The 27,010-nt window shown below is 46.7% G+C and overlaps 1 protein-coding gene and 1 non-coding gene across 5 annotated transcripts in view; one reads left to right on the top strand and one right to left on the bottom strand.

Annotated features, from left to right (window-relative positions):
- Positions 1 to 13,810: 13,810 nt before the first annotated feature.
- The window catches only part of SNX29 (sorting nexin 29), a 195,765-nt gene continuing 182,565 nt past the window's right edge, over positions 13,811 to 27,010 (bottom strand). Inside the window, exons 21-22 of one of the 4 annotated variants that reach the window (XM_053275828.1) lie at positions 22,896 to 23,056; positions 13,811 to 14,368 (exon numbers count right to left, since the gene is read on the bottom strand). In XM_053275828.1, the coding sequence (XP_053131803.1) occupies positions 22,927 to 23,056 (130 nt within the window). In that variant the 3' untranslated portion in view covers positions 13,811 to 14,368; positions 22,896 to 22,926. Of the gene's footprint in view, positions 14,369 to 22,895; positions 23,057 to 23,904; positions 23,942 to 27,010 lie in introns of those variants that run through there. The other 3 variants (XM_053275829.1, XM_053275831.1, XM_053275832.1) reach the window with 3 other exon arrangements.
- On the top strand, positions 17,222 to 17,300 carry TRNAT-UGU (transfer RNA threonine (anticodon UGU)). Its single transcript has one exon. It is a non-coding gene; the product is annotated as a tRNA-Thr (tRNA).

Genomic DNA, 27,010 nt, shown 5'->3' with positions numbered 1-27,010 from the left:
AAAGGGTTCATAGCCTAAAAAAGAAACACAAGACAGCCACCAGCAACAGCCACTGGAGGGACTGTGCTGGGGAGGGATAGGTCCAGTCAGTGCAATGCGGGTAGGCAAGGGGGAAACGGGATAGGCAGGGGCGTAGCTAGGGGAGAGGGGGCTCGTATTCACCCCAGTCCCCGGTGGCCCCTCCGAGTGAGGGAGATAAAAAACAGGGAAGGATGGAGCTGGAGGCCCTCAGGAACTTGGGGGCCCAGGTTCTTTGAACCCATCCGCTCAATTATAGCTACACCAAGGAGAGAGCAGGTACTGACAGGCAGGGTCATATCTAGGGTGGGGCAGGCAGGGCACGTGCCCCGGGCGCCACTTGAAGGGGGGTGCCATTTCTTAAAATTAAATTTTTTTAAAGGCTGCTGAAAACAAAATGGCCACCGCGCATGCTCAAATGGCCTCTGTGAGGCCCTAGGCCATACCAGGCCTCACAGAGGCCATTTGAGCATTCGTGGTGGCCATTTTGTTTTCGGCTGCAATTTTTTTGGGAAAAAATTATTTTTAAAAATGGTCACCGCACATGCTTAAATGGTCCCTGTGAGGCCCTAGAGGCCAGCGGGAGGGGGACCTTTGCATACCCCCCCAGCCTTTAGGAAGCCCCCCAAAGGGGCTACAGGTAATTTTTAAAAATATATATATTATATAAGTCACTGTACACATATTCAGATATGTGACTTGTATGTGACCTTCAGACTTGTATTTTTCTGCTGATATTATGGTAAAGTTATCTGAAAGATGGGTGTCAGATGCTTGGACAGGGGGCGCAATTTCAATGCTTGCCCTAGGCGCTATTTTCCCTAGATACGCCTCTGCTGACAGGGATCATCTGCAAGGCTCCTGCTGTGTAGGGAGGGCTTTCCCACCTACCTCCTTCGGCAGCTGGTACAGATGCTGGGGAGGATGGAGCCCTCCCACGGAGCGAGAGGCTAGCTGACCCTCACTGCAGATGCTCCCCTACCTTGTTTTTCCTTTGCACACGATCACTTAGTGGGACCGCATACCATGCTCCTGTGGTAGCAAGCATGGGTGGTCCCCTTTGCTAAGCAGGGCCTGCCCTGGTGTGCATCTGAATGGGAGACTACATGCATAAGCACTGTAAGATATTCCCCTGAGGTTAGAGCGAGAGCTCCATGGAAGAGTATCTGCTTGCATGCAAATATCAGGGAGCCCTTTACACACACTTTGGGGTTTTTTTTGTTGCGTCTTAGAGTGTAGCCCGATTTATATCCAGGGTAAAATAATCCACTTTTGGCATCAGGGTTTTTTGGTGTTTTTTTTGCAACTTTGGACTCACAGTAAAGCCTGGCAGTAAAGCCTGCTGTGTGAAAAATGCCCTGGGCTGCAGCAGGCTAGGAAAGTTAAGTAATGCAAGAACACATTTTGAAGACCATCACCTCTACTGTTTAATATGATTTGAAAACTCAATATAAGAAATTTAATTTGGAGAGGGGAGAACGGGGGGAATTCTAGCTGACCGTGTCAGAACATTACAAATTTGCAACTGCCTCTTGCCTTAATGTTCATGGAAGCCACCGACGCTATTTACGACCAGTATTTAATGAGGCATTTATAATTAAAACAATCTCAACATTTCAAGAGGTTTTTTTAAAGACAGTTTTAAAAAATGAAACATAAACAGAAATAAACAGGCTCATCCCATTTGTAAAGCAGCTGAAGAGCTTAACAATTAGCTGATTACCTAGCAACTACCGTGGAGTAAAGGATACATGGGGAAACGGTGTCTGACTTCAGGCTTTGAAACACTACAGCAAGAGTTCTTCTGAAACAATTATTTTGTTTTTCCTTCCACCACCCTCAGCCGTGCACAGTCTGACAATCGCAGTGTTTGTCAGAGGAAATCTGGCTACCGATTGCTTCATTTCCCCCCTCGTCATTTGCAAATAGTGAGGCACAGGCGGAAATTTGCCGTCTACCAAATCAGGATTTGATGGGAAAGAACGTCCCACCGTTTATCTACTTTTCTAGATGCTGAAGGCTTGGCATTCCAGGAATCTCAGAGCTCCTGAGATTCCAGGAATCTCAGTGGAAGTCAGCTCTCTCTTTCTTCAAATAGGAACATAGGAAGCTACCTTATACCGTGTCAGACCCTTAGTCCATCTAGCTCAGCATTGTCTACACAGACTGGCAGCAGCTTCTCCAAGGTTGCAGGCAGGAGTCTCTCCCAGCCCTATCTTGGAGATGTTGCCAGGGAGGGAACTTGAACCTTCTGCATACAAGCAGGCAGGTGCCCTTCCTAGAACGGCCCCATCCCCGAAGGGGAAGATTTGGCAGTGCTCACATATAGTATCCTATTCAGATGCAAACCAGGGTGGACCCTATTTAGCAAAGGGGACCAGCTCCCCTCCCCCAGTCCTTTGAGGATGGAACATAACTGGAGCTGCCTTATGCTGAGTCAGACCATCGGTCCATCTGGCTCAGTATTGTCTACCCAGACTGGCAGCAACTTCTCCAAGATTTCAGGCAGCAGCGTCTCTCAACCCTATCTGGTGATGCTTCCAGGGAGGGAACTTGGAACCTTTTGCATGAAAGTGTGCAGGTGCTCTTCCCAGAGTGGCCCCATCCCTTAAGGGGAATATCTTACAATGCTCACATGTAGTCTCCCATTTGAATGCAAACCAGGGTGAACCATGCTTAGCAAAGGGAACAATTCATGCTTGCCACTACAAGACCTGCTCTCTTCCAAGATTTGGTCACAAAACTAAATCAAAGAATAAGTGAAATGGAGGCATTCTGATGAAACAGTTATTGGATGGCTGCACTGTCAGTGCCAGGATGAAGATGGAAGTATCTGATTTTGTATTTACAGCTTTTGATTGCTTGGTGACAATATATAACTACCATTCATCACACTAGCTTCAGGAGCAGAAAGGGGGAATTTCCTCATTGCAGGAGCCGCCAAATATATTAAGAGGGCTATAACTTCTCTGGAACACTTTGAACACAGCAAGCTTAACGAGGCCATATATCAGATATTCACTCTCTCTAGATGTCTTCATGATCATTGGAAGCCTCATGTTTTATGCATTAGCTCCTCTTCCCATCCAGCTGCCCACCCACCCACCTCTGATGCCGAGAGACAATGGAGTAAGATATTAAAGCTCAACATTTGCAATTCTTCTTTGTGAGATTCTGCAAAAAATATCGACCAAGATGATGACAGATCAGCTACAGTGCCCAACTCAGCACCAGCTGAATAACCAGAGCTTTGCAGGTGGCAGCCATAATCTCTCTGATCACTCAGAATTGCAGGACATTTTCTGCAATTTTTGGCCACACCTTCAAGACGTAAGAACATAAGAGCAGCCTTGCCGGATCAGGCCCAAGGCCTATCTAATCCAGCATTCTTTTTCCCACAGTGGCCTATGAGATGCCTCTGGGAAGCCCACATGCTAGAGATGAGGGCATGCCCTCTCTCCTGCCGTTGCTCCCCTGCAACTGGTATTTAGAGGCATCCTGGTTCTGAGGCTGGAGGTGGCCTATAGCCCTCAGACTAGTAGCCATTGGTAGACCTGTCCTCCATGAATGTATGTAAAAAACAAACAAACAAACAAAAACCCTGATCCACCTGAAACTTGGGAGTTAAAGGAATCTCACCCCTTTTTCACCACCACCACCACCACCACCACCATCTTTGTTGTTGAAGGAAATCCATTGCTTTCCTCACAGAAGGAGGGGAAGCTGCCTTCTGCTGAGTCAGACCCTTGGTCCATCAAGCTCAAGATTGTCTACACAGACTGGCAGCGGCTTCTCCAAGGTTGCAGGCAGGAGTCTCTCTCGGCCCTATCTGGAGGAGATGCCAGGGAGGGAACTTGGAACCTTCTGCTGGCGGACGTGCAAGTGCTCTTCCCAGAGTAGCCCATTCCCTAAGGTGGATTGATCCCCTGCATCTGGTATTTAGTGGCATGCTTCCTCTGCATCCGCAGGTAGCCTATAGCCAGCCGGCCTAGTAGCCATTGGTAGACCTTTCCTCCATGAATTTGTCTGAGCCCCCTTTTAAAGCCATCCAGAGAATTCCATAGACTGAATTCAGTGGGAAAGTACTTCCTTTTGTTGGTCCTAAACTTCTTGGCCTTCAGTTTCATGCGATGACAACTAGTTCTGGTGCTATGGGAGAGGGAGAAAAATTTCTATCAACCTTCTCCACTCCGTGCATGATTTCATAGACTTTTCTCATGCCTCCCCTTAGTCACCTTTGGTCTAACCTAGGCCTGCAGAACTCCAGACTTCTTGCAAAAGTTGGGCTACAATCCCCATAATCTATAACCATTGGTCACTGTGGCTGGGGGTTGATGGGAACAAAACAGTCCTGGTCTAAATGAAAAAGCCCCAGATGCTGCAGCCTGGCCTTGTACGGAAGGGGCTCCAGGCCCCTGATCATCTTGGTTGCTCTCTTCTGGACAAGGTCTTGCTTGGCTGAACTCTAGCAATGGCACGTCGGAGGTGATTATATCAATAACAATCTTTAGCGGGGAGGTGCAATTGCCCCTCTCCAGGACCAGATAGCATCTCTCCAGTAGCTCTTGCTGGTATCTCCTCTGCTAATCCAAAGGCTGTGTGTTATCCCCTTATCATCCCCTGCAAACTGAGCAAGGAGGCACCTTTCTATTCTCTTTATTGAACAGAGGGAGAGCAACTGGCTTATCCATCCCCAGCACAGCATCTCTCCAGTGGCTGTGGCTGGTGTCTATCTTGTGTTTCTTTCTAAGATTGCTAGCCCTTTGGGGACAGGGAGCCATCTATATTTATACCTACGGAAACCACTTTGGGAACTTTGGTTGAAAAGCGGTATATAAATATTCGTCTTCGTCGCCATACCACATTGCTGGGGCCGTCACCCCAGCATATGGTTGAGGCCGTCACTCAGTGATAGAGCTAGATGGACCAAGGGTCTGACTCAGTAGAAGGCAGTTCCTAGATGGAGATGGGGCCGTAGCTCAGTGGAAACGGCCGCATCTGCTTTGCACTCAGAAAGTCCCAGGTTCAATCCCTGGCAGCATCTCCAGGTAGGACTGGGAGAGACTCCTGCCTGAAACCTTGGAGAGCTGCTGCCAGTCAGAGTAGGCAATGCTGAATTAGATGGACCAAGCGTCTGACTCAGTATAAAGCAACTACCCATATAACATTTGGATCATTGGCTTGCTGGATCATCCAGTGCTGATTCTCTGCCACAAGATGTGGTGACAGCCAACAACCTGGATGGCTTTAAGAGGGGTTTGGATAACTTCATGGAGGAGAGGTCTATCAACGGCTACTAGTCGGAGGGCTATAGGCCACCTCCAGCCTCAAAGGCAGGATGCCTCTGAGTACCAGTTGCAGGGAGTAACGGCAAGAGAGAGGACATGCCCTCAACTCCTGCTGTAGGCTTCCAGTGGCATCTGGTGGGCCACTGTGTGAAACAGGACTAGATGGGCCTTGGGCCCGATCCAGCAGGGCTGTTCTTATGTCCTTATGTAAATCCAAAGGCTGTTGCAAGCACTTCTCTGCAATTCCAGGAAACACACGAAGAATCACAACCAGAGGCAAAATCTAGGCACCACTTACAGAGCCATAAAAGAATTCATTTGTTTTATGTGCCAGGGAGCAGGGGAGGGGGGTGTTGGCAACCTGAAGTGCCATACAGGTTTGACTTCCAGACAAGCCTCTTTAATCAGCAGTGCAGAAACGCTTCCATTTTAATATGATGCTCCTCCTAATAAAAGGATTGCTGACTCCAAGGAAAAATGACGGTTGGGTTTCAACAGCACACCAGGTACAGTTTGTGAACATGGCTGTGAACCGAAATTAAAAACCATTAATTACTAATTGGGGGGAAATGCACGGAAGTGGCTTGACAAACATCAGCACCTGCCTGTGTCGCAAACACACTTAACCAAGCAGAAGCATCTGCATAAAAGTATGTGCTTAAATCAGGATTCTCATTTTGGTCCCCAGATGTTGTTTGACTTCAACTCCCATAATCCAATGGCCACTGGGGCTGGGGATTATGGGAGCTGAAGTCCAACAACAACTGGAGGCCCAATTTTGAGAACCTCTAGCTTGCCTTATTCTTTCAGTCACGGCTAGATGCACAGTTAGGGCTGAAACATCTCAAGGCACAATCTATAGAAGGTGTCTCAAAAGCACATAAGAACAGCCCTGCTGGATCAGGCCCAAAGCTGCCCATCTAGTCCAGCAATCTGTTTCACACAGTGACCCACCAGATGCCTCTGGGAACCCCACAGGCAAGAGCTGAGGTCATGCCCTCCCTCCTGCTGTTACTCCCCTGCAACTGCTATTGAGTGGCATCTTGCCTCTGAGGCTGGAGGCAGCCTCTAGCCACCAGACTAGTAGCCATTCATAGACCTGTCCTCCATGACTTTGTCCAATCCTCTTTTGAAGTCATCCAAGCTAGGGGCTATCACACCGCCCCATGGCAGAGAATTCCATAGACTAATGATGCGCTGTGTGAAAAAGTGGGAAACAGGATGCTGGACTGGATGGGCCTCTTTGGGCCTGATCCAGCAGGGCTCTTCTTATGTCCTTAAAGGTAAAGTGCACCATCAAGTTGATTTCAACTCTTTGCACTCACAGAGCACTGTGGTTTTCTTTGGTAGAATACAGGAGGGGTTTACCATTGCCTCCTCCTGCACAGTCTGAGAGGATGCCTTCAGCATCTTCCTAGATCGCTGCCGCCCGATAAAGGTGTTTCCCATAGTCTGGGAAACATACCAGCAGAGATTCGAACCGGCAACCTTCTCCTTGTTATTCAAGCATTTCCCTGCTGCGCCACTTAAGGTGGTCTCTTATGTCCTTTATGAGGCTGCAAAGATGAATACTTCTCCCTGCAAACATCTGCAAGAGCAACTGACGCTTCAGAGATGTGAAGCCCTGAAATATACATTGCATACTTTAAAGGCATGCCATTTGCCTGTTTGAAGGCAAATCCAATTTCCCCTGACTTTGCTTTCGCAGTGTGGGGCTTCCAAGAGCTCACCTGTGTCTTCCCTCTGGTTTGGGCCCCGTCTCTTCCCAGGAGCAGGAGGGGCTTAATCTAATCAGGAGAGGCTCAATCTAATCAACACCCTCACAAGTTGCCATCTGGACCAGGTTGGCTGGCAGCATGCTTCAGTGGGGATTTCCAATACGGCCTGTGCTCAAAGCATCCCTTGGTTGCGGCAAACCTATTAGAGAGCAGCTCCCAGCTCGGTGGAGGCTGAGTTTCGGAGCCGGCAACAAAGTTTGTTTCCATCTGCAAGTATCACTCACACAGCAACAGCTCACTTTCGCCCAGAGGGTGGGAGCCACCTCCACAAATTCATCATGTTGCTGCATCACATCTATGAACACATCCAGAGCCCTACTGGGAAAAAAAAAGCCTATGTGCTGATTCTCCACTCCTGCAATTGAGGACACCACATATACCGGGTGAGCGTCATTCTAACATCAGGGATCCCTCTTACGGTGTTGTCTGTACCTTAAAAACCTGCACGCAAGTAACTGTGCAAAGCCTGGGGTTGAGAGGTATGTCTCTTAAGGCGTTTAGAGGAATCTTATTTGACAGATCACGTAGGTCTTTGTCAATTAATGACTCACTTGCATTTGCATAAATTTACATGTGGGTCAAAGCAAGAACGCTGAAGCAAAAAGGATTCTTTGTTCTTCGGCAAAGTGGGCATAGGATTGCCAGTTTTGACTGAAGCTATTCCTGGAGGGTCCTCCCGCACCCAATATTTTCCAACGATTTCAGCGATCAAAATCAAGAGGACTGCTTGCTTTCAAGAGGAGAGCTGGTCTTGTGGCAGCACATATGACTTGTCCCCCTTAGCTAAGCAGGGTCCATCCTGGTTGCATATGAATGGGAGACTAGAAGTGTGAGCACTGTGAGATATTCCCCTCAGGGGATGGAGCCGCTCTGGGAAGAGCAGAATTATACCCAGTCCCACCATTGGAACATCCTAGAATACTGCAATATAAGCATTTGTTAGAGGATTTGATCGTAAACTGGAAGAGATTCAGCATGTACCCAAATCTCAGTTAGGACTTCTGGTATTTGAGAAAGGTAGCCTAACCAATACATTCACTATACCATTATCATCTGCCCCACAGCTCAGTGGCAATACTGCACCTGAAACATGCTATAACTTACAGATTTGGGCTCTCTGCTCTAGGTGCTTCTGAAGTACCTGGAGTTTTATAGCATATCATTTGCACTGCTGATCTGGCTAAACCCAACAGATCCTGAGAGTGCTGGAACATGTCCTACAGTAAAAATGGCATCACTCATATCATGGAATGGGGCAGTTTTTAATTGTGTGACAGAAGAATCCTGCTTGGTTGGTTATATGTCTGGAACCTCTCCTGGGCTGTTCCCAGGTGGCAATTTTACTTTGCTTCACCTCTGAAGGGCAGGTGTGTGTTCATACATCGTCCAGATCTACATCAAAGTCCCTGTGAACTATCGGGGAACACTCAATACACAATTGGGGTTTTTCATTGCACATTGGAGCTTTGCCCGATTTATGTCCAGTGTAAAAAAAAAACCCCACTTTCCCCTCAAATTGTCTATATGCCCTGTAACTCGTATTTCACCCCTCTTAATCGCATGGTAAAGCTTGCTGTCTGGGAAAGCTCCTGGAGAAGCAGACCATGGGTGTCCCAAGCCCTACATATCACCAAGTGTATTATTTTAGTGCGTCAGAAAGATAATTTCAGCCCCTCCATTTATCAATGGATAGAAGACCTCTCTAATCTGGCAACCTTAGAACTGACAACTTTGCCTGCTGAAAACGATGACAACCAGGGTATGCTGAAAGGATTTGGAAGCACCATTGAGTTTTGTTTGCATAATTTCCTCTGCTTATTTCAAAGCAATCACTGTGTTAACCCCTCCATATTCCCCTCCCCTCCTTTTCTGTTGTTTCTGGTTTTTCCCCCTCATATCCCCACCTTTTTGTTGCAATTACTTTGTTATAACATGAAAATTTATGAATAAAACTGTTAAAGTCGGGGGGGGGGCATACCATCATCCAGATTTGCTGGATTTCATCCTTATGTTCAAGCAGATCACCAGGATGCTAGGAACCTGGAATCTCTGGCTTGGCTCCTCAGAGAAATGCTTTACCTGAGTTACGCCGCTGTCCTCTGCTTTTATAACGAGATTTTATGAGAACTGCCTGGATGAGCAGCATTGCAGGGTTTTACAAATAAAATGGTGGTCGAGGATGTTGTGCTTTATGTTGCTCTGTGCCCGTCATTCCCATGGGGGAAATTCCTGATGGGGTGATCCTTTCATGATGCCAGGTGAAGTGGATCTTCAGGAAAGATCAGTTCAGCCCCTCCATTTATCAATGGATAGAAGACCTCTCTAATCTGGCAACTTTTGAACTGACATAAGTTTGTTTGCTGAAAATGATGACAACCACCATATGCTGAAAGAGGATTGCCATACCAGGATTTGGAAGAACCAAAGGACCAAGGTGATCCTTGCAGATGTTGCAAAGAGCGCTTCTCCTCACCCTCCACGCAAAGCTTGCAAGAAGCAGGGAGATGAGGAGGGTGCTAGGAAGCTGCCTTATACCAAGTCAGACCATTGGTCCATCTAGCTCAGTATTGGCTTAACGGACTGGCAGTGGCTTCTCCCAGGTGGCAGACAGGAATCTCTCTCAGTCCTGTCTTGGAGACGCTGCCATGGAGGGAACTTGGAACCTAGATGCTCTTCCCAGAGTGGCTCCATCCCCTGAGGGGCATATCTCACAGTGCTCACACATCTAGTCTCCCATTCATATGCAAATGAGGGTGGACCCTGCTTAGCAAAGGGGACAATTCATATTTGCTACCACAAGACCAGCTCTTCTCCCATCTGAACATTTTCTATTATCTAAGGGGAGACATGATAGAGGCTTATAAATTGATGCATGGTTCAGAGGGCATGGATAGAGTGTTCGCCTTCTCTCACAACACTAGACTCAGGGGCCAACCCACTAAACTGATTGCCGGGAAGTTTAGGAGCGATGAAAGGAAGTAGTTCTGCACACCGCACATCATTAATCAATGGAACTCTCTGCCACGGGATCTGGGGCTGGCCACCAACTTGGACAGCTTTAAAAGAGGCTTAAGATGAATTCATGGAATACAGGCCCATCAGTGGCTACTAGTCTTGACAGCTATAGGCTACCTCCAGGCTTAGAGGCAGGATGCCTCTAAATACCGATTGCAGGGGAGAAACAGCAAGAGAGAGGGCATGCCCTCACCTCTTGCCTGTGGGCTTCCCAGTGGCATCTGGTGGGCCACTGTGTGAAACAGGATACTGTGCTAGATGTCTTGGGCCTGATCCAGCTGGGCTGTTCTTATGTTCAAAACTATGCAGCAGAGCACACCATCTTATTTGTGGCCAGGAAACGGAGAACTAGATGTATTGTCTATTGTAAAATTTCACTTCTGGTTCTCCCCTCCTCCCGCCCCCGGGTATTTTGTTACTGCATTTTGCTAAACGATAAAACTGACGCCAATGATGTCACCACTTGTCTTTTGCTCGCAAGGTGACCCATTCCATGTGGTCATCATGACTGTGGCCTTTTAATCGGTGCTCTTGTTATTGTTGGGTTTTTTGGTCACAAATGGTTCCAATGTTGAAAGAAACTGCTACTTCTAACGTTCACTCCTGACAAGCCATGGGCAAATGCAGATCACTTGTTTTTTCATTATAAACAGCACACACACACACACACACACACACACACACACACACAAACACACACAATGCCAGTTCTCTTTATGTCTGAAATATATGTACTGAAAATGAACATGTGCTACGTGGTGCTAACATTTTTGCAAGTAGTAACTACAGCTCAAGCGAGAAAGAGGTAGAGAGATTTGTTTCCCCTGGTGCTTTATCAAGTAAGAAAGAAAGCCCTTTAGAAGGGTTTAAGTAGCATCATAGACATTTCCAGGAGACATTGGCTGAAGTATTAGCTTGTATCTCACGTCTGGATCTGTAAGAAGATCTTTGAAGCAGCTCTCTCCCTTTATGGAGTGTGCAGACCTGAAGCACACTATCAATTCATTCTGCTAATCTTATATTTAAGGAACAGAGTTGCTCCAGTAAGTATATCGATAGAGTCAGAGCTACTCCTGAGCTACATGCTATTGTATGTCGCAGTGTGCAGAGAAAAGCATACAAAATGTTGAGGTCCAGAAGACAAATTACAGCTGGATGGGTTGAATTCCTGAAATGATAGATCTATTTTTGAAATGATAGATCTATTTCTGAAAGAGCTGGACAGTTCGGGTCCCCATATCTCAAAAGGGACGTTGTAGAAATGGGAAAAGTGCAGAAGAGGACAACCAAGATGATCAGAGACCTGGAGCACCTTCCTTATGAAGCCCCTGCTAACTTGGCAAAGAGGCACCCTTTTAACGTGGCGATTCTCTTTATTTGGCAGGGGGAGAGTAACTGGCCCTATTCAACCACAGCACAGTACCCCTAATGACTGTTGCTGGTGTCTAGCTTATGTTTCTTTTTGGATTGTGAGCCCTTTGGGGACAGGGATCCATCTTATTGATTTGTTATTTCTCTGTGTAAACCTCCCTGAGCCATTTTTGGAAGGGTGGCATAGAAATCGAATTAATGAATGAATGAAGACAACATCATCTGGGGCTTATTGGGTTAGGAAAAAAGGCAACTAAGGGGAAAGATGAGGGAGGTCTATAAAATCATGCATAGTGTGGAGTGACAGGAATTTATCTCCTTCTCACATAACACTAGAACCAGGAGTCATCCCATGAAATGGATGACCAGGAAATTTTGAACTGACAAAAGGAAGTACTTTTCCACACTGTGCATCATTAATTGATAAAATTCTCTGCCTTGGGATGTGCTGATGGCCACCAGCTTGGATGGCTTTAAAGGAGGGTATCAAATTCACAGAGGACAGGTCTGTCAATGGTTACTAGTCTGGTGGCTATAGGTTACCTCCAGCCTCAGAGGCAGGATGCCTCTAAAAACCAACTGCAGGGGAGCAACAGCAGGAGAGAGGGCATGCTCTCACCAGCGTCCTCTCAAATATTTTTCATCTGTGTGCAGAAGGAGTTTTGTTCTGTGCAGCAGTATCAAGGCAGTGTGTGCACACAGGCATTCTCCCAATTCAACCTGAGTGGGGTCTAAAATTAACCGAGCTGACATAAAAAAAAACGGTGAGTGCAGGCACATGTGCCCACCTTAGAGGGAACACTGGTTCTCACCTTTTGCCTGTGGGCTCTCGAGAGGCATCTGGTGGGCCACTGTGAGAAACAGGATGCTGTGCTAGATGGGGCTGATCCAGCAGGGCTGTTTTTATGTTCTAAATGTTATCCTTATGGATATCTAAGTGGAACACATGCAAGTGAGAGCGGGGTACAGGCAGCCTTGAGGTAACCCATAAATATATTATATTTATGCTCTTGATAACAGCCCCCCCATCCCCCTGAGAGTTGAGGGACCCTCAGATGATGGCAGAAGGAAGTGGGGTGGGGTGGGAATCAGGCAAAAATTGTTGCACGTCAAATATTCCAAAGCAAGGGGAGAGTTAGTCTGGATTCTGCTCCTTCTTATTTTAATCAATCATGCGCTTCTGGATCTTTATGCTATAAAAAATCTAGGGGAGCGGGGGAATGAAACAACATTAAGGTCAGTGGTCATTCTACTGCTAACTTGCATTTTATATTTTTTTCATTTAATTCAGGTAGAAACCATAATGAATTAATTAGCTAGCCAAAGTCTTACGGACATTGCAAAATGGGTTTTTAGAGTCACTGTCAGAATTACTGGTTGTGAGGGAAATACAAGCAGTAACTGCTTCATTGATTAGCTGCTTCATTGATGTGATTGATGCAGAAACGGATGTTAGCTGCTTGGGGTTTTTGTTTTGAGTGTTCTGCCTTGAAATGCTATGTTTTTAAAAAATGCAAACATATTCACCTCTCTCTCTCTCTCTCTCTCTCACACACACACACACACACACACACCCCTTGCACTCCTGAACACTGATCTGCGTTTCTGGTTGCTGCTGAAACCACCCCTTCCTTCAGACCTGAGTCCAAACAATCAACAGCCCAGCCCAATATTCTGTCCGGCTTGCTTTTACTCTGTGCTGGAACGCCAGCCTCAGTTACAAGGTAAACTTTAGCCCCATTTAAGAATTATGTTGTACAAGTGTACAGATGCCTGTAGAGTTGTATATGTTTTTGTGTGAATGACTATACCTGCCTTCATGTTAAAAGTAAATCTGGGTGCAGACCCCCTCAAATGCATGGTACAAAAAGGAAGTACTGTATTTACCTGAATCAAAGACTAGGTTTTTGATATTAGAAAGCGGGAGGTCATCCTAAAGTCAGAATCCTGTTCCTTTTGAGTAAATGCAGGTATAGCCTGCATTTAACCTCTGCTTTTTAAGGGGGTCCTATTAAATCCAGTGTTGCCTTTTATTCAGGTAAATATGGCATACTGTGTCCAACAGAACATGTAAATAACTGTACCCATATACTGATCTGTACCTGTGTGCACAGTACACTTTGAGTGCTGAATATATAATGTGCAAATAGGATTTCTATGTCCCGAGTTTTGATACCTATAAAAGTCTCCAGTGTCAGACTTTTTAAGTAATCCGTGGCCCCCTTCAGAATAAATTACTCCTGAACAGTCCTGTTGAAATTAAGTCATCCTCGAGAGTAACTCCTGAGTATTTCTAATGCGTAACTGAGGAAGCAATAGAATCTCATGCCAGCAACAAGATCTTGCTTAAACATACAAAATTTTGTTTATTTCCTCAGTTGCAAACTAGCATATTTTAACCAGATTTTAACAAAATTACCACAGGAGTGTCCCCCCCCCAAAAGAAATATTAATACAAGAAAGTGTTTTAGAAAATTATATATACATAGGATTTAAAATTATATAAACATAACATGGGTTAAAATAATACCATTAGTTTATAGAAGCAACTACCATATATACATACACTATTTCAGAATTAATATATTTCCTATGCTCAAAGCTCAACAAACTGAAAATCCTCTATTGCAGGCCTGTTAAGAGTGTTCTGTTGTCATTTCATTGCACTTAGAGTCATCTGGTTTTACCATTTTAGATCATTCAGTATTCACAGGAGTACATTTATGTCAGCAAATTATTATGGAATAACTGATAAATACGTCCTAGCAGTGGAATGCAGAGAAGAATCGATTACATGGAAGGACATAGACGTGGAAGAAGCAATTCTACGCAAATACAGGTGAGTCTGGCTTCTCCTTCAGTGGTATTGTAGAAAACAATTTCAGTCAATTCATGTCACTACAAGGTAAGAAAAACAAAACAGGGCTTCTTCACAGAGGAATGAAACAATATATTTTCCAGAGTTTGCCTAAAAGGGAAATGTAGAAATTAAGCTGGACAATTCCAGCTACCTCACTTTGTCGTTCACACAACCACCAGCTGGTCTGAAAGTGGAGAAAATACAGAGGATATGTTGGGATGTGGGAGAGTGCATGTGCGTGTGGTGTCTGGTTTCCGTGCTCTTCACCTGACATTTCCTCAAGATTCTCTGCCTAACTTCCAACTCTTGGGTATGGAAATTGGGAGAATGTCAAGAGAAGACTCTCAGGACTTGGGCTGGAGTGGATTCAGAAGTAGGCATACCGGGAACACGTGCTCCAGCATCCTGACATATCTTCAGTTCCAGATTGGCCAGTGGTTGTGTGAACCTGCCCTCAGTAAACTCAACCAATCTGAAGCATGTAATCAGTCATGCAAACTATTATGCGTCTCATTATGGCAGTTAGTAATCCAAACAGGTGAACCATTGCAATCACTTTAATTGAATTGGTGGGACTCAGGAAGGCAATATCCCAAAATGCATAAATAAGACTTTGAAAGGGGAATGCGCTTGTGCATCCTTGGAGATCAGGTCAGCCAGCAACAGAAGCCCTGAACTGGGAGCTCCCCTCAAGCTTTGGACTGCAGCCTGTGTGGCCTGGTTTACACAATGGTTCGAATCCAGGTTTAAAGACAGTAACTAACATTATTGTGAAACCACGCCAAGATTACCTCGGTTGGTTTGCGTCCCAAGACGAATCTGAGATTCCTGTCTAGGTGTGGGTTCACACAATCACGCCAGTGTTGGTTACCAACTTTAAACCTAGATTCAAATGATTGCATGAACCAGGCATGTGTGAATTCACCCAATTCATATGGAATCCAAGATCTTGAATTATCTACGCTTTGGCATACATCACCATCAGGTCCTACAGGGCCACACTTTAAACAACTGTAAAAGCAATAGATAGAAATACAGTAACGGTGGAATGTTTCATCAAAATGTAATCAAATATATATTTTTCACTTTAATATATGGAAGTGATATTCTAGACAGTGCACATTTCCGATGCAGCGGAGCCAGAGAAATGACTGAATGGTTACCAAGCGAATATCGGTAAAGGTGGAATAGGCCAAAAATAAACACAAATTGGAAATGAGGAAGGAGTAAATAAGTTCATTCTTCTTTCACATCACACTGAGAGAACAGAGCTTCGGAGAGTGACTCACCCAAAAGTGAGGAAGAAGGCAAGGTCTTTATTGCTCCAAAGAACTCACAGCTCCTGCCTGATGAACCCTTCAATATTTTCTATTCAGGCTTATGATCATTCCCATCAGGACAGGGCTACACAGCTTTGGCCCGCCAACTGTTGCTGGACTACAGTCCCCAAGATCCTCAGCCACAATGACCAGGGATGATGGGGATTGTAGTCCAACAGCAGCCGGAGGGCTGAAGTTGAACAGCCCCGCATTAGGAGAGCAAACGCTGATGATTTATTTTTAAAATGCACACAAAAGGCTAGGGAGGGTCTTAATTTAATCATGTTGGCCTTAATCTCATTAACCTCTTGTTGCACCTCGGTTGATTGGGATTTGCTGAAAGAGGGTTTTTCAAATATGAAATGGCGAGAAATGTAAAAATGGGGGCAGTGACAAAGCGGTTTAGATAAATTGATGGAGGACAGGTCTATCAATGACTACTAGACTGGATGGCTATAGGCCACCTCCAACCTCAGAGACAAGATATCTCTAAATACTAGTTGCAGGGAAGTAATGGCAGAAGAGACGGCATACCTTCACCTTTTGCCAGTGGGCTTCTCAGAGGCATCTGGTGAGCCACTGTGTGAAACAGGACGCTAGACTAGATAGGCCTTGGGCCTGATCCAGCAGGGCTGTTCTTATGACACAGAATCGGAGAGGGACTAAGAGATTTGAAATGAACATAATAAACAAAGCAAGTGCGGCTGAAGAGGAATGGGCGGACTCCATTAAAAGCCAACAGAAGCGGCTGGATGCATTTGAAATTGGACTACTAAAATCTCGATTGGCTAGATATCAGTGTCAGAATTTCACCCAGAACTTCTCTTGCAAGCAGCTCAAACATGCAAAGCATCAGCTGGCCTCCAGCGCAAGGAACTGCACGGGGAATTCGCCTTGTTGCACTAGGGCAAGAGGATGACTTAGCAGCACTAAAAGTGGCTGGGGACGTAGGAAGCGGCCTTATGCCAAGCCAGACCCTCGGTCCCTATAGCTCAGTACACAGGCTGGCAGCGGCTTCTCCAAGGTGGCAGGCAGGAGCCTCTCTCCTTATCTTGGAGATGCAAGCAGGCAGGCGCGCTTCCAGTGAGCTGTGGCCCCATCCCCCAAGGGGAATATCTTACAGTGCTCACATGTTTAGTCTCCCATTCAAATGCAAACCAGGGTGGACCTTGCTTAGAAAAGAGGACCATTCATGCTTGCTACCACAAGACCAGCTCTCCTCCCCAGGGAGATACTATAGCCCTCTTGCACAAAAGTTACCATTGAAATAAATGAGGCATGCCACAGGGGCACGCCAGCACAGGGATGGGGCCAGAGCTCAGTGGCAAAGCATCTGCTTTGCATGCAGCAGGGCCCAGGTTCCCTCCCTGGCAGCATCTCCAGGTAGGGCCGAGAGACACCCCTGCCTGTAACCTTGGAGGAGCTGCCGCCAGTCAGTGCAGACAATCCTGAGCTAGATGGGCCAAGGGTCTGACTCAGTAGAAGGCAGCTTCCTGTGTTCCAGCATTAGTTGGCGATGGGGCCGTAGCTGGATGGGTGACCACATGCGAGTGCTGTAAGATATCCCCCTTAGGGGGTGAGGCTAGCTCAGTGGCAGAGCATCTGCTCTGTGTGCAGAAGGTCCCAGGTTCAATCCCTGGCAGCATCTCCAGGTAGGGCTAGGAAAGACCCCTGCCTGAAATCTTGGAGAGCTGCTGCCAGACAGTGTAGACACTACTGAGTCTGACAAGCCAGGGGGCCAACTCCTTATGAGGCAGCTTTCAGGGTTCCTCTTCCACTGCACTACAGTATCCAGTGAAACCGACATGGTCAGAGAAAAGCCTTGTCAATTTCACCAACGCTTCATCATTTGGGGATGGGGCCGAAGCTTATTGAGAGAGCATCTGCTTTGTGCTCAGAAGGTCCCAGGTTCAATCCCTGGCAGCATCTCCAGGTAGGGCTGGGAGAGATTCCTGCCTGAAACCTTGGAGAGACGCTGCCAAACAGTGCAGGCAATACTGAGCTCGATGGACCAAGGGTCAGACTCAGTATGTGGCAGCTCCCTAGGCTCCTAAAAATAGTGAACTAGTTCTGCACTAGTCCAAGTCCCTCTGCAAGCAGTACATAGCTCTGGCTAGCAGCCGCTGGACAGAGCTCTGCCTTCCCTGCTTCCAGAACTGTCTCTTTTCAGAATTTCTGAATCTGGTCTCAGCCGTGCAGAATTTGCCGATCTGCAAGTAAGTTGGAATTACTTTCTTCATCATTAATGCGATGCGACAAGCAACATCTCATTAGCACCTCAGTCACTGCTGATTCCAAGACCCATTTATTACTGCCGCACAGAACCAGCCAATGCTAGCCCTTAATATGTTCCTATTCATTTTGTTTGACAGCTAACAACTAAACATTTTTTCCTATACAATGAAGCATTCATTTCATGATGGAGAACTGAACCATTGCATATGGGTTTTCTCCACCAGCCCCATTTCAAATTTACTGCCATTGTGCCTTATCTCTTCACCGCTTGCCGTACAAAACCCCATCACCGTGTTTTATGACTAGCGGTCCTTTTCTCAAAATTGACGCAATTTGTTTCTCTCGCTCTTTCTCAATGCATTCTGCAAACAGGACCGGCTTCAAAATTATTAATCATTTTAAACAAGATGTGATATAATCGACATGTTCTGTATGGATTTCATTATGCTGTCTGAGATCAATCTTGATTTTTAAAAAAATGAAATAAGAAGCTTGGCTTAATAAAAGTATTATAACCAGCTGCATAACTCTTGATATGCAAAGATGTAATAACAGGGGAAAGTTAGAGCCATTGCCACGTTGGATGGAGGGAGGAAAAGCTCTCTCCTTCTCCCAAATTTTAAGCTGCTCCTTCTCCCAAATTTTATTCTTGATCTCTTCTCTGACTCACACTTCCACCCAGAATTTCAAAAGGGTAGCTGTGGTGTGTGTTTTTTAACACTATAAAGCGTACATTAAAAAAACCCGAAAACCAGGTATATAGCTCACAAATCTCAGGGGACAAATGCTCAGAGGGATTTTTGGCACAGTCTACCCCCATAGATATGAGAAAGAGGCAATCATATTGCTGCACATACAGCTTTCTCTGTTTTATCACCCCTCCTTCATTCCTAGCCCCCAACCACCAGGGTAAAATTGCCAACCTTTTTGCAGAGGAAAGGGTTAGGGAGAAAGTTAGGGTAACCATGAACAAATTGTACTCTCTCTATGGGGCAATATTTGGCGAACAATCCTGCCAAATTTCATTTCCATTTCTCTGTCAACACTGATAATATTTTATAGGGGTGTGTGTGTGTGTGTGTGTGTGTGTGTGTGTGTGTGTGTGTGTGTGTGTTTAAAAGCTTTTAAAAGCAAATGTGGCCGCTGCAGGCCAGGCCATGAGAACACACTGCAAGCTGGAAGTCTCGCAATGCAATCCCCTCTTTTCTACCTCTCGGGGCGTAGGACTTGTCAAGGACCACGGTGAGCCTCCGTCCCCGCGGATGGTACCAACCAGCCCAGCCGGCTCATGTCCTAAGTCCGTTCAATGTCTTACTCTTTCGACAAAGCTCAAAAGGCATGTGGCCAGGCTGGTGGTGACGGGAGCCCTGTGACCCATCCAGATCTCTTCTGTGACAATGCCCCCCCCCCAAGCCAGGCGGGCTGCGCCATCTGCAAGTGGTGCGTTTGGGTGTCAAGAGCAGCAGACCACTTCCTTCATCCCAAGATTGCCCTGAGCCTGCAAACCTGGGCTGTCCTCTTAAAGGTGAGCAGGCGCAAGGTACAAAGTTGCGCTTACACAAGAAGGCTGCGGAGCAGTGCCAAGTTGTGCTCGGGGATCCTGTGCACCTGCTAGAGGAGCTCCTAAGGCTGGTTCTCACTAGGGATGGACACAGACCTGTTTGGTGTTCTATTCCTAGCAACATACCTCCCCACTGCCCCGTTGCTTCCGTGACCGGAAGTGCATTGCAGATGTATGCACAACACATGCACGGACACATGACGTAGACGTGCACACCCACGACAGAGTCCTATACCTGGAAGTGCACACAAGGCACTTCCAGGCACGGAAGCAACAGGGCGGCAGGGAGGTCTGCTGCTGCCCCGCAGGATTATTTATCTGCAGAGCACTGGAGGGGGAAGCGAACCCCCTGTCCTTAAAGCCACCCCCACCCCACCATTGGCTCGAAGGGAGCCGGTTCCGTGCACACCCCAAGTTCTCACAGCCGACAGCTGGGTGGGAGGAACGTCCAACCAGACTCCCATTTCTGGCTGTGTGAGAGCAAAAATCAGAAGAGAAGGAAGTGATCATGTGCTGGTAATGCTCTGGATAAGACTGTGGCAGCCACCCACCTTGTGGGCCCAGCCCACCATTGAGGGTGGAGCGAAATCACATCCCAGGCCCTCCTACCCAAGCCATGGCTAGCCAACGATCACTTTCCCCTCCTCCTCCCTTGATTTCTGCCGACACACAACTGGTTCTCAGGAGCGTGGGGCTTGGGGCCTGGCTGGATGCTCCTCCTATCCAGCTGTCAGTCATGAGAACCAGTCTCTTCCCTGGGATATATACACACAAGGTTGCACGACAAGCGTTGCGCAATACATATTGCACCATAGCTGTTGAGCGATGAGTGTTGCACAACCTGTGAATGTCTGCTAGGGCAAGGACTAGTCTTGAACAGGCAGCCTTTTCTTTCGCCCAGCCTTCTCGTACTATAGCCTTACGCTAGTGCAACCAAATTATGCTAGTGCAACACTAGTCTGGGATGTGAGCTTCCAGCGTAGCAGAACCTGCTTGCGCAATGCCCTGTTTCAAGCACACTGTTAGCCAGGATGGTGGCCACTCTTCCCATTCAATCGTTCTGACACGGACTGTGTTCTTCATGGGGCAGGGAGTTCCCGAGTCCTATACCTGTGTTTTTCATGGAGCAGGGAGTTCCAGAGTCTAGGCACAGAAACAGTGAAAGCCCTCTCCCACATCCCCCAAAGCCGCCCCTCCAGTGTTCTTCATTGTAAGGCCCAGTGATGGCCACGATCAACACTGTGGGTCCCTGACTAAGTGTTTACTAGGCCTGAGTGGAGCTTCGGCCCAGACTGAATACTCTGCCCAGATCTGATGGCATCATGTGGAGTGATCATTCTCACCATGCAGTACTGTGCTTTGCCCAGCATCAGGGGGCTCCTTGTTGGGAAACTGAGCCCTCTTGAGCCCCCTTGGAAAGAGTGCAGGGAGTGCTGGGAAATGGAGCCCTTCCCTTCACTTTCCCCACAGAGCTCTTAAGGGAGGGCTCCGTCTCTCTTAAAGGCCCTCCCAGCACTGAGAAAAGCCCAGTCCTGTGCAGAGGTCAGCAGAGTGGAAACGGCTCTCAGACGGAAGGATTTTTGCCAATGTGGCCCCCACTTGAAAACGAGTGAAGATCAGTGTCCTAGATACGAATCACTGGGGTTGTGGCTGCAAAGAGGAGAGCTCCACAACATGGCCCCTCCAGCTGTTTTTGGACAACTCCCATAATTCCTAGCCTGGCCAATTTTCAGAGCTGATGGGAGATGTAGTCCAACATCTGCAGGAGCTGGGCCGCTCTGACATAATGCCTGCTAACGGCTCTGAAATCTTCAGTTGCTAGAAAGTTTAATAATACTGTTATTGTCGGAACAAAGTGCATGAATAATGCGTACGCATACATCTCGGGAAACAGAGGTTTAGATCCACAGGCTACAATTTAGGATCGCGGGGGAACAAGGAGCCCAGATCTACACAGCATGACAAAGAGGAGCTGTCCCAGCAGAAAGCAGAAAGGAAGGCAGAGTTCATTTGTTATAAAACATAGATGTCTGCTGGGTGAGGCTGATTAAGGAAAGTCAGACCGCGAAGGTGTCGTTCGCTGCCTTTGGCAGCACAGTGTGTGGGTGTCGTGAACTATTTCCCAGTTAATCCACATCAGGAGCTCCATCAGCGGCAGCAAGCATTTCCCCCATTTCTGTGGCGTTTCCCGCATTCTGACGAGAAGCATTTCTGTGAAAGGTGATGCTGTGCGAGAAGAACCGCCACGAGGCGGTTTCCGCCAGTGTCGCCTTGCGTGTCTTGGGAAGTGGGGGACAGAAGGCCACCCGACTTCTATTTGTTCAGGTGCCGAAAAAGGGTTTTTATAAGACACCACCAAGGAACCGATAAAGGAGCACAGACAAAGAGCTAGGAAGGAGGTGCTCAGCGCTAGGGGGTGCAGTGGCACATGGGGGTGCAGTGGCATGTGCAGTGGCATGTTGTGCTCGCCCACCTCCGGCGGACATGGCTTCACCCACACGCTGCTCACGGGCCACCCGGCCACCCATCCTGCCCGCCTTTGCCGGCGCTGACGCAGAATAATGTCGCTGCCGCACTGGTGCCTGTTCTCGCTGGGATGGGGCTCATGTCGGTGTAATGATGTTGTGAGGCTCACAACTGGTAAAGGGAGGCAGGATGGGTGGTGGGTGAGTGGCAGATGAGAGGCAGCTGTGAAGTCAAGGGGCAGGGGCCACTTCCAAACTCACTCCAGAGTGGCGCTCAGCATTGCTGTGTGCCTGCTGGCAAGCCAGTTTTGCCTGGGTAAAAGGGTACCCCCCACGCCCACCTCACTCTCTGTCCTTAATTTCATCCATTGCCTGGAGAACAGGAATCTTGTCTCGGTGCAAGTCCCGTACAGCTTAAGCCCCAAAACACTGTGCGTGTGAATCAGTTTGTGCTTTAGATCAGGTAAAATGGGCTCCCCTGCATGATCTGGGAAGAACCGAGCAGAAACACACCACCCAGCTTTGGTGTCCCTGCCACATTTTCTCGGCTGTGGTAGAAGGAGCAGGAGCGCCATCTGGGAAATGAATCTGGCTAGGAAGAGAGTGGTTCACAGAAAAAACAGCCCTGTAATTCCAGCTGTCATTATCGCAGTGGGAAATGAGGCTGCAGTGAGCCATAAGCCTCAGGAAAGGTAAGATAGAGGGCACCACACCAAAACCAAGGAAACTCCAGCGTAGAATGGAGAGGCTAGTGTGCATCTCTTGACAACCCAAAGGAAATGTGGATTTTGTTTTCGGGTTCTAGGCCAAGAGGCCTCTGATTTGGTACATGAAACGTGACCTGTTTAATCAGAAAGGGGAGCCTGACCTTAGAGGTTTCCCCTATAGGGTATAAATTCAGTGCAGCTGTATTTCCCTTCCCTTCCCACCTCAGACTTATCTACGGCACAAGACAGAAGAAAACCAAAAGGGCAGCTTAAAGTACACGGTGCTAGTGGTCACAATTATCCGCAAAGTCAAAGGTCACCGCTTTGAGGTTCCGGATTCCGTGGCTCTCTTTGATGGCTCCGAGACAGCCGTGGGAATCGGTTCGTTCCTCGTGGGCGATTACTTCTGCCTGCAGGTTCCCCCGTTGGTTGGAAGTCACTAGAAGGAGGGGGGAAGGGGGAAGCCGTGAACAAATTAATGTTGTGCACTAAACAATATTGGGTTTTTTTTCATATATTTGCTCATAGTCACCTTGACCCTGACCCTAGCCCTTTCTTCTGTGCAAAAGTGACTGGAATTTCACCCTACTCATTTGAGGGTAGGGATAAATTGGGGGTGATAACATACAGAAAGCTTTAAGTGCAATAATGCTATCACCCACTTCCCATCTCTAAGGGACAGACGTTGCCAGAAATTGCTATGAGCATTCCTCATGATATCAATAGCTTACTGAATTGCTTACTGCTTTATTTATTTATTTATTTATTTATTTATTTATTAAATATACCGCCCTTCCAAAAATGGCTCAGGGCGCCTTCCAAAAATGGCTCATTTTTACATCAAAATAAAAATGGGACAATTAAAATCAAAATGAAATCAATGAAACAATTAAAACCATTTAAACATTAAAACCATTAATGCAAATCATTAATGATTTGCATTACTTATACAGAGAAATTAGCAAATGAATGTTAAAACACAGTACACCAAATGCATCACTCCATGGCCTGAGGTTCTGAGGCAACACTTATTAGAAACCATCCAAAGTGACAAACCATACAGGCATTTTTTCTTTTAACAATAAACTGAGGATGCTCTAGAGAACGTTTCACTAACGATGGACGGATGTATCGATAGACAATGACGCATACTAGTAATACATCCCTTTGAGCGGCTTCTCAGTCTATTTGGATCCACAATAGACTGACCTTTCAGGAACGCATCATTTGGAACCGATTCGAGAAGCAATTGTCTACCACAAACGATGATCAGTAAATGTTGCTTACCTAGCAGTCATTCACAGGCTAGAGACTTCTTGGGAAACTACAGTATAAAAGGAATAAGGTTGTACTTTTCGCTGTTTTTCAGAAGACTCTACAAGGCTTTGTTACAAACACACACACACACACACTCACAGATATCCTCTGTAAAGCTACCCAACCCTGAGACTAGGTGGGATGCAGAAGAAAATGCTTTATCCCTATCATCTGCCTCGCTATCCACCCATCCCAAATTCCAGAAGAGTTAGGCCTTAATTCTTACAAGTGATGGAAGAGACGATCAATGTGTGTGGGCTATATCCTCTGATCTGCAGGAGGGAGCTCATACGACTGAATGCTGTCCTCTACTAAATAAATAAATCTATTTTCCAAAGGATCTGGAAATGTTATGATCCTTATGGGTGCATAAGTGGAGTGCCTGTGGCCAAGAGGGGGGTGCCAGCAGACGAGATCATCCGTAGATATGTCGGTTTCACAAAAATCTGAACACACACACCCCGCACACAAATAAAATAACAAGTTGTTTGGGTCAGAACTCATCTGCCTACTTTCCTCTCCCAATAATCTTAATTACCACCCTCACAAGTTAGCTAGGGAACCTGTAATATCTAGAGAAATACTGTACATTCCCATCCCTCAAAACACTCTGAGTTCAAGCCTGCCTCCCTTGTGTAATAGTCAGGTTTACAAATTACGTTTACTGCTTTTCTTGCTTCTCAGTAAAAATCAGTCCTGGAAATACAGCCTCCCTGGCAACAGCTTTAGGTTAATGGATGACTGCTTTCGGCCTTCTCGGCTTCACAGTTTTTCATTTTTGGAATGCAGCCATGCCACCAGCAGGACTCGGCAGGATCCCGGCTCACAATTCTGGGGCCCCATCCACCCAACATGGCAGCCGTTGCTAGCAAGTCGTTCCAAAGTGTGTGGGAACTGCCACAACATCCTATGGCAAGGCTGCACAATTTTGTCCCTCCTGCAGATCTTGGACAACAACTCCCATAATCCTGGACTACTGGTCACTGTGGCAGGGGTGGACTAGAAGATCTCCAAGGTCCCATCCAGCTCTACAATTACATGATCTAGAGGGATGATTCTACAGTTCTATAGGGATGCTGTAGAAGATTCCTGCATGGAGCAGGGGTACAATAATCAGAATGGCTTTAATAAGCAATAAATATTGATTATTTATTCATTATTTACTACTACTGTTTTAAGGAACACATCATGATATATACCATGTTTCCCCAAAAATAAAACAGTGTCTTATATTAATTTTAGCCCCCAAAAATGCACTAGGGCAATTAGCGGTACATCAGAAATTACTGCTAGGTCTTACTTTCGGGGAAACAGGGTATCACGCTAAGGTCACTAATAACCCAGTTTCAACATAGACAGGTTTTTGATAGAGGTGTGCACTGGCTCGGCTGCAGCTCGGTTCTGGCTTCTGCGCATGCACGGAGGCCATTTGTGTGGCCACAGAAATGGAATGGCGGTGCAAATGGCCTCCACGCATGCACGGAAACCAGGACCGAGCCACCGCTGAATCGGATGCCGGGACTGAGCCACCGCTGAGCCGGCAGCTTGGTAAAAGGAAGGGGGGAGGCATGCTTGGAGCGGCCAGTGGCAGTGTCAGCAGATCCCCCTTTACAAGTATATCCCCAAACCGGCCCGCGAACCAGTTCGGCCCAGACTAACAGCTGAACCAGACTGGAACCGGTTCGGCTGGACCTGGAACCGAACTGGCCAAACCGGTTCTGTGCACACCCCTAGTTTTTGACATATTTTTATACTGTGGAAGTTTCAATTTATGATTATTCATACACACACTTATAAGAAATGGTTATATAATATTTTATAACATGTCTTTACAGTTGCTTCTGAAGAAGTGCATTCGTTGCTCAAAGCACATCAGGCATTATTGAATAAACCATTCATTAACATCCATTTAGCACCCTCGGGAATGTTTTGTCCTCTCTTTCTTTCTGCATCACCTTCCTCCCTGCTCTTTCTTTCCTCAGATGGATTAGAAGGCCTCCGTGGTCCCTTCCCACTTTAAAATTCTACCATTCTGCAATGGCAATCTTAGCAACTCACATGAACATTTGAAAAAGGCATTCCCAAAGGGCAAAATAAGGACAAAATTGGGACAGCGATTTAGTAGAGGGGGCACCAGAAAAGACAGCCTGTCCCTGCCAAATAGAAGTGGTTGGAACACACAATTGGAACACACCATTTAAAAAAATGGTTTCCCTCAAAAAATCCATCAACAACATTGAATTTGTTCAATGGCACCGGCTCACCCGTGAAGCCATCACAATGTTGATCTGACAGGTCAAGTAACTGGAAGATGAATTCTGAGGTAGAGTTGTGAAGATGCAGAAGCTGTACAAGATCAGAAATGACTCCCACACAAAAAGAAAGAAAAGCAGAAGGGAGTTAGCAAGGTGCCTGTGGTGAATGGGAGGATTTGGGAAACCAGATGGTGAAATGTGTTTTGCTAAAAGGAAGAAGAAGAAGAAGAAGAAGAAGAAGAAGAAGAAGAAGAAGAAGAAGAAGAAGATTATTCTGATAAGGACCAGGAAGGAAGGTCAAGACAGTCATCCAGACAAATACCAGGAAGCATTTTACTGCTCTAATGAAGCAGCAGTGTTGGTGGAGGATGGAAAATCTAGGAGGCAGAATGACTGGCAGACTACTAACTAACTAACTACTATTTATATACCGCTTTTCAACAGAAATTAAACTTCGGATGTAGTTTGGCCTTTAGATTCCTCAGTATCTTCTGCATTGGGAAAATCATAAAATACATGCATGTTCTTCAGCAAATGCTAACTTCCATACTTATACATGGTAAGAGTGGCCCTCCCCCTCGGCCATGAGAATGCCTCCGTTTCAATTTTGCCATAAGAACATAAGAACAGTCCTGCTGGATCAGGCCCAAGGAAGCCCATCTAGTCCAGCATCCTGTTTCACACAGTAGCCCACCAGATGTCTCTGGGGAGCCCACGGGCAAGAGGTATGTGCATGCCCTCTCTCCTGCTGTGGCTCCCCTGCAACTGGTTTTCAGAGGCATCATGCCTCTGGGGCTGGAGATGGCCCACAGTCACCGACT

The sequence above is a fragment of the Hemicordylus capensis genome, chromosome 13, assembly GCF_027244095.1.
Source record: "Hemicordylus capensis ecotype Gifberg chromosome 13, rHemCap1.1.pri, whole genome shotgun sequence".
Taxonomy (NCBI): Eukaryota; Metazoa; Chordata; class Lepidosauria; order Squamata; family Cordylidae; genus Hemicordylus; species Hemicordylus capensis.
Note: the sequence above shows the minus strand (reverse complement) of the source record. Positions and strands in the feature narration are given on the sequence as shown.